The sequence below is a fragment of the Trachemys scripta genome, chromosome 16 (assembly GCF_013100865.1).
Source record: "Trachemys scripta elegans isolate TJP31775 chromosome 16, CAS_Tse_1.0, whole genome shotgun sequence".
In the NCBI taxonomy this organism is placed as follows: Eukaryota; Metazoa; Chordata; order Testudines; family Emydidae; genus Trachemys; species Trachemys scripta.
This window is the reverse complement of record NC_048313.1, coordinates 16,054,963-16,068,514: the sequence shown is the minus strand read 5'-3', so window position 1 is coordinate 16,068,514 and position 13,552 is coordinate 16,054,963. Positions and strand designations below refer to the sequence as shown.

Sequence of the window (13,552 nt, the reverse complement as noted above, 5' to 3'; positions counted from 1 at the left end):
CCATCTTACAGCAAAAAAACTTCAGGACCAGACTCCAAAGAGAAACTGCTGAGCTCCAGTTCATTTGCAAATTTGACACCATCAGATCAGGATTAAACAAAGACTGTGAATGGCTATCCAACTACAGAAACAGTTTCTCCTCCCTTGGTGTTCACACCTCAACTGCTAGCAGAGCACCTCACCCTCCCTGATTGGACTAACCTCGTTATCTCCACACTGATATATACCTGCCTCTGGAGATTTCCATTGCTTGCATCTGAAGAAGTGAGGTTCTTACCCACGAAAGCTTATGCTCCCAATACTTCTGTTAGTCTCAAAGGTGCCACAGGACCCTCTGTTGCTTTTTACAGATTCAGACTAACACGGCTATCCCTCTGATAAGTAATGATTGTTTTTCCCTCACAGTCTCAAGTCTTCCTGCCTTTATTTTCTTTGAAAATTGTTTTATATGTTATACATATATATTATTTTATTTGCCAGTTATTTCTGAAAGTTATTTTATTTGCCAGTTTTTGGTTGTCATTCTATTGAAAATTTTATGTTGTTTCATTAGTAAAAAACTGTATTATATAATTCTGTCTTTTTTTAAAAAAAAACAATGGTGCAAGATATTATAGAGATAATGAAGTACTGAAATGTTTGAAGACTCATCCATGGATTATGAAGATTGTGTTCAACTAGTATTGTTTTTTTTTATTGCACACAGAATGAAAAAAGAGGAAAGAAAAGAAATTAATATCAACGTTCAGGTTTGCCATCCCTTATAGATTTAAAACAGCTGGTAAACAGTTTCACTTTTAATTCAAGGGCCAAATTTTTGCATAATTTACACCAGAAAAATACCCCACAAATCCAGGCTGTTGCAGGGTCATAGGACTGAAAAGAGCACCTCAGTTCTGGTTTCCCCTGAAAACATGAAGAAAGCCTGCTCTACAAGGGCTCCATAGCAGAAGTGATGGAGGCTTGGCCTAGATAAGGATGAAAGGTATTTTGAAAAGTCTGGAACCTTAAACACATGCTAAACTGATTGAGGTGAAGTGGGGAGACTAGGGTTTACCTTGAACAGTTTAGCATGTATATGCTGCCTTGTCTACACTAGACTTTTCAAACATGGTAGCTAGAATGGCTCAACATTTCACCTTTAAATTCTAGTCTGGACAAGGTTGGAAGGGAAAGACCAAGGGTTTACAACCAGAATTTGAGCATACAGCTGTTGTTTTTTGAAGTCTGTATATGTGCCTTTTGGGGAGGCAGGAGATGAGTGGATATTATTCCTGTACTGCAATCAGCCAGTAGCCAGCAAGAATTTTGTTCTAAGACACTGGGCCTTATTCTCATTTATGCTACAGCCTCATGACTCCATTCTGGCAGTGAAAAGGAGCCTTAGCATGGCTCGAGTGGTGTCACGGGGACTCAGTGTAAATAAGAATAAGGTTCAAAATGCCAAATGTAGGAGAGTAAAAGCAACACCAGAACAGAACAAAACCGCTGGCCATTTAAACCGTTAAACCAAACAATGCTAATATTTGGCTCTGATTTGATGCACAGTCCTAGATCTCCTTCCATTTTTTTACTGAGTACAGAGTATTTGTCGCTCCCTTCAGGGCATGAGCAATAAACCTTCCCGATTGTCTGCTTTTTCTGTACTTCAGCCTCTTTAAAGACTCCAGATCCCTGTGGGTGTTCATTATCAGTCGACTAGAAAGAATGAAAACAAGATGTGTTTCACATTAGCAACAAACTCTCCACACAGCTGCAGGAATGAGATTCCAAATATCTTTAAAAAAACCCACTCATAAAGATCACTAATTTGTCCTTCATTAATCTGAAAGCTCTATAATTTACACACTGTTTTTCTTTCCCTTGCAGATCACCTTTAATTGAAAGAATGGGTTTGTTGTGTCTTTCACAAAGAGAGATTTTCTCCTAAATATTAAATAGGTACAAATAAGCAAAAAATCTTAACAAAGCATTAGGCCCCATTCAGCATAGCACTTAAACATGTGCTTACCTTTAAACGTGAATAAGGAAGGGATTGCTCATTTGATTAAAGATGAATAGGGGCCTAAAAGTAAAAACTCTTCAGATTTTATGGTTTGTTTACTTGCACTTATTTAATTCAAATTCCTGAATAGGAAGCTTAAATAAATGAAATCCCCTCCCCTCTCAGGCCTCGTCTTCACTATGATAAAAGGAGTGGGGGTTTTAAATCATGAAGACAGGAAAAGTATTTTAACATGTTATCTGCTAGCGGCTGACTGTAGACTAAGTCTACACTAAAAAACTAACTAGTAGAGATTAGGATTTACTTTGATCAGATAACCCATGTTAAAAAGAAAGAGATCTTGGAGTTATTGTGGATAGTTCTCTGAAAACATCCACTCAATGTGCAGTGGCAGTAAAAAAAAGCTAATAGAATATTGGCAATAATTAGGAAAGGCATAGCTAATAAGACAGAAAATATCATATCGTCTCTATATAAATCCATGGTATCCCACATCTTGAATACTGGGTGTAGATCTGGTTGCCCCATCTCAAAAAAAGATACATTGGAATTGGAAAAGGTACAGAAAAGGGAAACAAAAACTATTAGGGGTATGGAACAACTTCCATGAGGAGAGATTAAAAAGACTAGGACTTTTGAGCTTGGAACACAGATGACTAAGGGGGATATGATAGAGGTCTACAAAATCATGACTGGTGTAGAGAAAGTAAATAAGGAAGTGTTATTTACTCCTCATAACACAAAAACTAGGGGTCACCCAATGGAATTAATAGGCAGCAGGTTTAAAACAAACAAAAGGAAGTATTTCTTCACACAATGCACAGTCAACCTGTGGAACTCCTTGCCAGATCATGTTGTGAAGGCCAAGAGTATAACAGGGTTCAAAAAAAGAACTAGCTAAGTTCAAGGAGGATAGGTCCATCAATGACTATTAGCCAGAATGGGCAGGGATGCAAAACCATGCTCTGAAGAGTCTCTAGCCTCTGTTTGTCAGAAGCTGGGAATGGGTGACAGGGGATGGATCACTTGATAATTATCTGTTCTGTTCATTCCCTCTGAAATACCTGGCATTGGCCACTGTCTGAAGACAGGATACTGGGCTCGATGGACCATTGGCCTGACCCAGTATGGCCGTTCTTATGTTCTTAGGTAATTACAATTTGCTGTATGTACACTAGGATTTTGAAAAATTTATCTTTTTTTCCTAGCAAAGACAATGCCATAAACTTTGACCCTTCAAATTCTTGTGTGGTTTGCAGCAGAGTGTGTAGTAAGGCTGTTACACTCCAGCATAAGTGTGAATGGAGGTTTGTGGCATAAGTAATCTTAAGCAAAATCTTTCACAGTAAGCAGTAGTTTTAACCAGATGGTACACAGGAGTGATATGGTAGCCCCACAGTAGTTCTGTCATTAGTGCAGGAGTCCCTCTCCTGTGCTCCTGCTCTACTAATCACTTTTTAACCTTGCTCTTATGCCCACGTAACTGTGCACATGCCTTGTGCAGGTTCAACCTCTTACAGGGCATACAAAGACCTGGACATTTGACACTAAAACAAATCAAATCTCTGAAGCGGTCTATATTATAAAGCACAGTAAACTAATCCTCCTATCTTTCAGTCAATAATCAAGAGAATCACATGCTGTGAAGAGTTCTACATGTACCATCCCTGATATCGAAGTATGTTCTTACTTGAGATTAGAGAGCTCAATAATCAGACCACAAACAACATCTGTTGCATCTTCCTCTTTGGTGGGATCACAACCCCCCTCCATCATCTCAACCCTGATGAAAAAAGGAGGGAGAGAAGAACTAAAACAGTCCTAACCACCAGCTCATCAATACCCACTCAGCTAAAACATTAGGCCTGATTCTCATCTATACTCAGGCCCCTATACAGTATATGACTAAATGCAACTTTAAACTTCTGTACACTGCTGAAGGGGTAAAAGGGCCTTAGCGTAAACAAAAATCAGGCTCATTATATATTTATGCTGCAGTTGCACTGTTGTAGCACTTCAGTGTAGACACTCACTACAGTGACGGGAGGGGTTCTCCCATCGCTGTAGTTAAATCCTTGAGAGGCAGCAGCTAGGTCGATGGAAGCATTCTTCTATCAGCCTAGTAATGTCTACACTGGGGGTTAGGTTGGCTTAACTACATCACTCAGAAATGTGGATTTTCACACCCCTGAGCAAGGTAGCTGGGTCGACATAACTTTTCTACAATCTATATCTAGTTTCCATTTTTTCAAGCTCCAGATAAGTAAGAATGAGGGTCTAGGAAGAAAACTGTATTACCTATACAACGAGAAGTTCCCTATATTTGGTATTTGACCAGAAACTAGTATTTCACATTGCTTACACATTGCTCATCTGAAAGGATTGCGAACTATAGTAATGACTTTGTCCACCCTCTCCAGAAAAGTATGGAACAAAGCAGTTAGAAGTCCTCAGCAACGTTATGCAATAGTTTAGGGCAGGAAGTAAAGAATATTAGATCCGTTTAAAACTGCAAGGGAAGTTTTAGGTAGACAAAATATAATTACCCAATTCCAGATTGTCCACAACTCTAATCCATGTGTAGAGTACACTCCTGCATACAAATCCACTATGCCATCTCACACCTCCTCCCCCCCGTATGGAAGGCTAGTACCCACATATTTATACATGGATACTTATCATATAGAGTGGCAATGATAGAGCATGTCTGTATAGCTCTAAAATCAGTACTACAGCCAGCTCACACTTTCCATTCTTTACATGATAGTTTGAAATACAATTGAATCTTGTTATCCCTTCTTGCCAGAAATGTTCCTAGTACCAATGAAATCAGTTGAAATAACAATTATTCTATTTCCAGTAGTCAGGATTAATATGTACAGTCCTGGTCTGGTGAAATGCAATATTGCTTACTCCACAGCATGAAACTATGAATGGAAAGAACATATTGAAAATAAGGTTTCACACTGCTCAGTAGGAAGTCTCCCTACCTGGGTTGCAGCTTGTTTGGGTAAGATACATTAATGATTGGGACTGGTGTCTTTGGACCACATTGTTCTCTTTCAGGATACAGATCACTTTCAGGAATGGAAGGACTGCAATTACGATCCACAGAAAATGGCTGAGAGGGAGGAAGTTAATACAAAAATAAAGAAATGCTCTGCAGAACGATTTAATTTGACACACCAAGAGAAGTTGCTTAATGCACTATTGGAAAGTACTCAGATATTATGGTGATGAGCCTGGTAGAAAAACCTATATAGAATAGAATATAGATGCCCCCAACTTATGTAATCGTTCTGTTCCGGAAAGCCTTGCGTAACTCGAATTTTGCATAAGTCGGAAACGTATACCCCTATATTACGCAAAAATTTCCGCAACTTGAAAATCCTATTTCTGGCTTATGGAACTTTTTCCGTAAGTGCGAATTTGTGTAAGTCAGGTCTTGCATAACCCAGGGAGCGTCTGTAGTATAGAATAGAATTCCAATGTGTAGTCATCCCTCTCCCATGCTCCATCTATTATTGTTTTGCACAAAGTTTCTTCAACCTGGTATAGTAATAATAAATTAATTATTAAGCAATCAGTGATGAGTACAGGCAGAAGCCTGATGCAGGTATAGCCTCTAATGAGTTGTTCAAACTGTGCAACACTAGAAGCCTCATTGGCAACTTTTAGGGAGCCCAAAGGCTGTATTTAGACCCCAGTCCTAAAAAGTCTCAAGCTGTGCACCCAAAAATGGAGGCACACAAAAGTAATGGTCACTTTTGAAGATTTTGCCTTTTAGTTTATCAGTTTTATTCTCACCTTGCAGATTTTGGCATTTAGGGGGAGTGTAGCCAAAAGCTACATTTTGAGACTCTAGGCTGCATTTGGCCAGCAGGATGCATTTTGGATAGTTCTGCTCTATGGTAGCATGTTTTAAACAAATGTCATCAAGGCTAAAAAAAGTGTGTGGGGGTTGATTTTGTTCTTAAAAGAAGTGTTTTAAATAAATGCCCTTATTAGAAATGCCTTACCCAATGGGTCTATATTTAAGCCCCAATTCAACAGAACACTTAAGCACACAAGGAATCCCATTTAACTTTAAACATATCACAGCTCTAGTCAAGCTCTCTCTTCTGCACACTCACCTGGCTGTAGTGTTTGGGTCCCGCCATGTTGGACTCATGCTTTTAAGCTTCCTAAGTCTGAGCAGAGTCCAGGTACTGCCTCTGGCTTTGGGTTTCTAGGCACTTTCTCAGGTGTAGATCCTCTATTCTGAGAGCTGAGACACATGGTGTAACTGCCCAGGCTCTGTGACTAGTGCCAGCGCCCCAGACTCCTCAATAGCTTACACACAACCTTCCCAGAGTTACAGCCTTGTGGGCACCCTCATTTTCACGGACATGCGATAGTTGAAGCACATATTGGACAGACTTTGCAAAGATTTCTAACACAATTTAAACAGCACAAGAGATATACAGATAATAAAACACCTACACACCATTCCTTGCCTCAGTTTTCTCACCACTTGAGTGTTCTTTGGGATACGGGAGTCCTGTAGGGTGTCCCGCTCCTGCACATGGCTTTGCCTCTAAATCATAGAATCTCTCTGCTGCAGCTAGTTTCCTTCTTCCTCAGCTGGTCCTTCACTCAAAAAGGACTCCTATGAAAGCATGAACCTTTGTTCTTCTCTCCTACCCACTCTTCCTTTCTGGCTCTATGAGTTTTTACCTCCTAGTATTAACACCTGGAACACCTGGTTTCTTTGTTTCCTCATTCCACTGTTCAAACCCCTTGTCCCCTTCCCTGCAGACAAACTTGGTCAACCTGATTTCCCTGGGCATTCAATTAAACAGCAATTTAATGAAATCAACCAGAATTTGTAAGATGTAAATAGATTCTCCAAATTGTCATAAAACACAGGAACAGTCCCTCTGATTTCCAACGGGATTATTCACATGCTCAAAGTTAAGCACTTGCTTAAGTGTTTTGCTGAATTGGGGCCTGAGGTAGGCCTAATAAAATCTCATAATGTACACTATAAACTGATCATAAAAGGGGCCAGAAATTTTGCATCTATATATAAAACTCCATGTTTGGCCAGGTGTGTTTTGAATGTAGTTTTCCTTTGTATGCTAGGTGGGCCCAATTCAGTCCAAAATGGGTATTTATGCTCAACATTATTGTAACGTGACAATCAGCTTACCTGCTGTAGTGGAAATTCAACTCTGTTATCTTTAAGGACAGTCTGTAATGGATTGTCAGGCAACAATTCTAGATCCAGCGAAAGTGCATCTTCCCAAGGTGAGCAGGTTTGGTCAACTGGGGAAGGATCCCTCAGTGCACCACTAGGCAAACCTGTATCTGCTGCAGAAAGAGATTTCCAGACACCTGAATTAGCATCAGTTTCTCTTTTATGATTGATTATCACCTTTTCTCTTTCCAGTTGCTCAAGAACATCTATAGGGGAAAGACAGTTTTCCATGGAAACAGGGTCCATCTTATTTTTCTCACAAATGACCATTTCTTCATTGTTTTTTACATTCAACGGGAGGCCAAATGAAAGGGGAGAAGACTTTATTCCTGCTTCTGGAATTTGAGTTGCTGCCTGTGGGACAATCTCTGTATTTGACTGTTTCACTTCTAATGCATTAGGTCTTGAGTCACAAATACTAAATGGTGACTGTTTCCTACCAGGCCTCACCTCCTCACTTCCATTTTCCTTCCACCACTCCAAAGTGATATCATCTTCTTGATTGTTCTCACATATAAAGCTATTATCAATCAAGAGGGTTGAAGCATTTGGGTCAGAGTCTGCTCTGGTGTCTATAGTTGTCTTGCTCTTCTTTTCTGCCTCTTCTTTGCCTGTATAACTCTCTCCATTGTAAAAAGCTGGTTGCAGTGAGGTGTTGCTGCACTCTAAGTGACCACACCCTTCAGTTTGTAGGCAGAACAGACAGGTTGTTTCAGTAGCTTGTATGCTTTTTGATTCAGTAACCTCTACGTCCATCTTCAGATCAACAATCCTGGATTGAGTACTACTAAGAAAATCCTTCCCAGAAATATCTCTGTCTTTGTCACTGTTGATTTTCTCTGAGACTCTGACACTGTTGTGAGGGCTGCTTTGCTCGGCAACTTTACCACTGCTTTGCAGGCTCTTTTGCTCCAAGACTCTGCCACTGCTCTGTGGGCTGCTTTGCTCTGTAACTTTGCAATTGCCTCTTTGCTCTACTACAACTTCAGCACTTATGCATGGGCTACTTTGCTGTGTGGTTTTGCCACTGCTTTTTGAGCTGCTTCGCTCGGCAATTTTACCAGCGCTGCACAGGTCGCTGTGTTCTGCAGTTTTGCCACTGCTGTGAAGACTATTTTGTTCTGCAGCTTTGCCATCTTTGAATGGACTGTTCTGCTCTGCTCCTTTGTCACTGCTGCTTTGCTCTTCACCCCTGCCCCTTGTGCATGAGTTGTTCTTTTCTTTATCTTTGGTGATGTTTAAATCTACTAAAAATTGAGGTTTCATTAGGTTGCTCTCCATTTTGCTTTTGATGCTTGTATCCATCAGATCTATGACTTCCCCATGCACATGTTTAGTCTCTTTTTCTTCTTTAACAAAGTTGCCTAGTTTTATGGCAATTTCATCCTCTGTGGGTTTCTTTTGGTCCATATTCTCAAGGCAACTATTCAGGTCTTCATTTTGATTGCCTTTACCTCCGTCAGAAATTCTGTATTCTGTTAGTATACTACAGCTCACATCCTTTTCAATGGGGAATTCAAGTGACCCTAGAGATAGGTTCCTGTTTTCATGACTACCTGTATCCTTATGACATAAAGTATCTGGAAATAAGGGAACAAGTTCCACGAAGGTGTTTTTGTCACAGTTGTCTTCTTGTAAATTAGATGCTATCCCTGTTTCTTGGTGAGAATCACCTACCATAGCAGCCTCGGTGCTTATGTTTTTAATCTTCTGCTGGCTTTCAGTTTTAACATCCAGCCTTTCACCAGTACATTTCTGACAGTGAGAAATTACCATATCTCCAGCTTCTTGCACTTTGGATCCCATCAACTGAAATGACTCTGGTGAGAACTTTGCTTCCTGCATATCTGCTTCTGAGGACTCACATGCCAGATTGCTGTCTGTGCATTGGAGATCAGACTCTAATATTCCCTGAAGTTTGTGCATCATTAGTGTCTTGGAGGAAAATAATAGAGCAACTTCAGTGTTTTCCAGTACATAGATCTCTACTCCAATCTATACGAACAATTACCAGGCAATTTATAGGAGCTGTGCACTGAATTCAGAGGATATTTACAAAGGTGAAAATTATATGTAAGTATGTGATAAAGTTAATAATAATCAGTTGTTCCCAAAGGTGTCTGAAAGTCCATTAGGCAGACAATGAAAAGTAGTGGGGGCTAATCCTCAGATGGCGTAAATTGGCACAGTTCCATTGAGTTTAATATACACTGGCCCAGGATCTGCCTGAGGCTTTGTCCTCTCTCTCTCAGAACAGTTTTCTGAGGCCTGATGAAACTCCCAAGGACCCCTGCCAACAGCAGACTGTGCCGCACTTCACAGAATTCAGAAAGATTTGTAAATACACCCACTGAACAGCTTTCCCTTTTTTAGTCTTCCTGGATTTATTACTCCCATTTGTATGGGAATATATAGTAGTTGTTCCACTCTCATGAGGCAACTTACACCGTGGAATAATTTCTCAAGGGATCTAGTGGAAACCCTGTCATTGAGTCATTTAAAATTGAACAAGACAAAGCACTAGAAAAGAGATAGCAGAGCAATCTCACAGGCCTAATTAAGAGGAAATAGACTAGAGTAGATGGACTTAACAGGGGTTTTTTCCATCCTTAATATTTATGGTTCTACAATAAGCAGAGCCAAGATTTATTATGTTGGCTGGTCAATTATTGTATATTCCCGACATCAGGAAACATTTTCAGAAGTGCCTAAGTAACTTAGAAGCCTAAGTCTCATTTTCAAGAGTAACTTTGACACTTAGAAACCTAAGTCTCATTGAAAGGGCCTTCAACTCTAAGTGCCTTTTGAAGAAGGGACTTAGGCTCCTAAGTCACTTACATGCTTTTGAAAATTTCATGCATAATGTTTTCATTCTCTTCATATCTGGGCAAAACTTTTGGAAGAACCAAAGGGGCTCATTCCTGGGCACTGTTCCATTGAACTGTGTTGCGTGGAATATGTTCATCTTTAATTACTAATGTGAAATAAAATGTGCTTTAAATTTTAGAGTCAGAAGGAATTATTTTGCTAAATGTTCTCCAACATCTAACAACAACAGATGCCTATAAATTTTAGGTTCTCTTGTATATAACTGCACATGCATTGGTAGGGCTAACATGTTAATTGATGATCAAGTGCTGTACCTGTTCTGTTTGAAACCCTGCTGCTTCTCCATCATTTCTCTCAGGTGTTTCAGTCAAACCTTTCTTTGGTTTTACAAAGACTGGCACAAACTTCCCTGCTGAATTCTACAACCAAGTTTAATAATGATGACTGTAAAGGGTGGTTATTACCAAATGAACTAAGTAATACAGCACTCCGAGCAACCCTGACCCAAGCTCCCTCAGATCAGACACTTTCAGTATTGATTAGAAAGATATCAAGGGAATGAATGTATCTGGTTTTATAATCCTGTCTAGTTAAATAATGCAAACCAACCCGTTTCAATCTACCCAATAACATGTTAAGCCTGAATCTAAACTCACATAGACTACTTGGCTGAACATAGAAAACAGAGCTGAATAATTTAAAGAATGCATTTCACATAATTTCACATATTTTAACATTTATTTTACAAGAGAACAGAGGATTATATTAGTTGTACATTATTAATATGTATTTAGGTCTTGTGATGAATGTGTGGTCCATAGGCAGCATCTCTATGAAGTTAACCTTTTTCCAATGCATGTTGCTTTGGTAAATCTGCTGCCAACAAACCATGAGCATCCAAGTTTGAGGTGTAGGAGATAACAATATGTACACACAGCAAATCCATCTACATAGTGGAATCAAATCCAGCTGTGCCATGTCTAGACAGCACCTAGCAAACCACAGCCCACAATTTATTGCTCATATTAGTTTTGCATCACACCATTAGAACAGATTTACCTGAGATAAAGGAAGAGAAATAAACTCCTTTGCCTGACTTAACTGTTTCAGCTCAGAGGTAGTCTTTCTTTCTTCGTCATTTGAGCTGGTTAGAAAAAGAGAGCACAACAACATGCATATTTAGGAACTGTAAGTTAACAAATTAATAAATTCCCTAGGGAGAGGCTAGAGCTCAGATTCTGGGCCCCTGCATTCTATTTCCAGCTCTAGCAATGCCTTGCCATGTTATCTTGGAGCAAATCATAATAATTCTGTGCCTGTTCTTCCTTCGGTAAAATGGGGATAACAATATGGATCCATTTCACAGGAATTCTGTGAGACTATCTGTAAAACACTCTGAGACCCTCAACTGAAAGACACTACTGAAGCACAAAGTATTATTATTAATATACACCAGTAAAACTGAAGCAAACCTATATAGTATAAGGGCCTGGTTTTCAGAAGGGCTGAGCCACCACAACTCTATAACTTCATTTGGAGTTATACATGCTTAATAACTCTGAAAATCAGGTTCATAGGGACAAATCTTGCAGTTCTTGAATTATTAGGTTTGCCTGAGTAAAGAATTGCAGAATTTGGCCCTCAGGCTTCAAGTGAACATTCTCCTATAAAGAAATTTTATGTGAGAGAAATTCTGTGCAAGTGATCAAAGACAGTGAAAATTAAACGTGCAGGGAGTCAGAAAAAGGGAGTATTTCTCCATATTCATCCCGCTCACCCCACTCTACAGGGAGAACTTCCCCCCCTGCCTTTGTTACTCCAAATGTCTGTCTTCTATCATCCAAGAAACTCATGTCTGATGATTCCAGTGCTTCATGGGGAACAAATTCAATTACCTTGTTTGCAAGTTTACTGCCAAAGCTTCAGTGTTTTCCTGGCTTTTCTCTTCCCGTTCCTGCTTTGTTCCTGCTGTGGTTGGTTTTGATTTTCTTTTGGAATCATTGGATTGAGGTTGTACTGGTATTTCAAAATTATTCTCTGCTGTCAGCTGGGAGTTCTCCCTAAGGCTTCTTTTTGCTTTGGAAACATTGAGTTCATTGTTTCCTTCTTTTAAGGGAAAAAATCATTACAAAGTCAAATTGATAATGTTCTATGCAACAGGAATGATTACACTACATCTCTCATCTAGAACAGAAAAAGAGTGCAATTTTATACAGTTACATTGTAGCTTGGGAGCTGTGGCAATTACTCCACAGGCCCTATCAATGGAAACTTAATAAGCTCAAGGTATCATTATATAGTTGGCCAAGTGGTCATTAGTGCAGGTTTTGCATTAATTTTTGTGGCTATATAAAAATGTCTAACACTAAATTTCTAATGCAATCTGTGACACAACATAAAATGCAGATAATTTTGGATCTGATAGTCAGTTATGCTAAGGACCCTTTGCAGCACTCTTGCAGTGTTAAGGTGCCTTAAAGGGGGTGTAAAGCAGCAGTTTTCAACTGCCAGAGACGTGTAAATTGGCTTTAGTGTAACTACGAATCAGGCCCTTTAACTGTATCCAGCAATCCTCTTAATGATGTGGCACAGGGATTTCCAGATTTAGCAATACTGAGGTAAGCTACATTAGATATTTGCTAGCTGCCAGAACCTATTTTATATATATATTGTAATAATTCGTTGAGCATCTAGGAACTTCACAGAAATTACTATCCTGCACATCATGGTGATATTATTTTTTAATTTTATTTATTTTATTTTATTATTTTATTTTAAATTACATATAATTACAATAGCAAAGATGAATCTTATATCCTCCTGCTAAAGAAACACACATCTCTACCATCTGAGCTAAAGGAAGATCTTCTTTAGTTGTTAGGAATATAGGACCTATGATACACAGTAGAGGACTTCTGATCCCAGTTGAGGGCAGTGGTGCCTTAACCAGTTCAGTACAGAATTTACATCAGTTTAAATAAAGATGCTGGTACTTTTATTTTTCTCAGTAGATGAATAAAACATATGGGTTGGATAAATTCATGACCAATAAAACCTAAATTTGTCCTTGTTTGTCTTCATCTTGAGGTTGCAAGCAGATTAGCCATGAGTGATATTTTAAGCGGCTACAGGCTGTATTTGTCCCTCTTGCTGCACTTTGTGTACCTCCTGATCTGGCTGATTGGAAAACAAATGCTAAGCAAGGAATCCTGAAACCCCCTCTACATCTTGGAAGAAAGCCTCATGTATGTTGCCACTGTTAAAAGTTAATTATCCAGTGGTGAAATTCCAGGTCTCCTTTCTAGAGTAAATCTGTAAGCACTGCCAGTTGAGAGAGGCTGAACAGGAATTCTCAGTGATCCTCCACCTACCAGAAAGCTGCATAACACAAACTACATAATAATTATGCCACAACATATAATTTGACAAAACTCAATCTCTGAGTAGATTAGACAGGTTCTACTCAGGGGAGGGAGCTG

The 13,552-nt window shown here is 39.3% G+C and overlaps 1 protein-coding gene across 2 annotated transcripts in view; it reads right to left on the bottom strand.

The window, feature by feature from the left end:
* Positions 1 to 683: 683 nt before the first annotated feature.
* Positions 684 to 13,552, bottom strand: part of C16H19orf57 (chromosome 16 C19orf57 homolog) — a 20,322-nt gene continuing 7,453 nt past the window's right edge. The window contains exons 3-9 of one of the 2 annotated variants that reach the window (XM_034792594.1): positions 11,969 to 12,179; positions 11,133 to 11,217; positions 10,388 to 10,492; positions 7,197 to 9,179; positions 4,996 to 5,126; positions 3,696 to 3,788; positions 684 to 1,698 (exon numbers count right to left, since the gene is read on the bottom strand). In XM_034792594.1, the coding sequence (XP_034648485.1) occupies positions 1,551 to 1,698; positions 3,696 to 3,788; positions 4,996 to 5,126; positions 7,197 to 9,179; positions 10,388 to 10,492; positions 11,133 to 11,217; positions 11,969 to 12,179 (2,756 nt within the window). In that variant the 3' untranslated portion in view covers positions 684 to 1,550. The remainder of the gene's footprint in view (positions 1,699 to 3,695; positions 3,789 to 4,995; positions 5,127 to 7,196; positions 9,180 to 10,387; positions 10,493 to 11,132; positions 11,218 to 11,968; positions 12,180 to 13,552) is intronic. The other variant, XM_034792595.1, reaches the window with a different exon arrangement.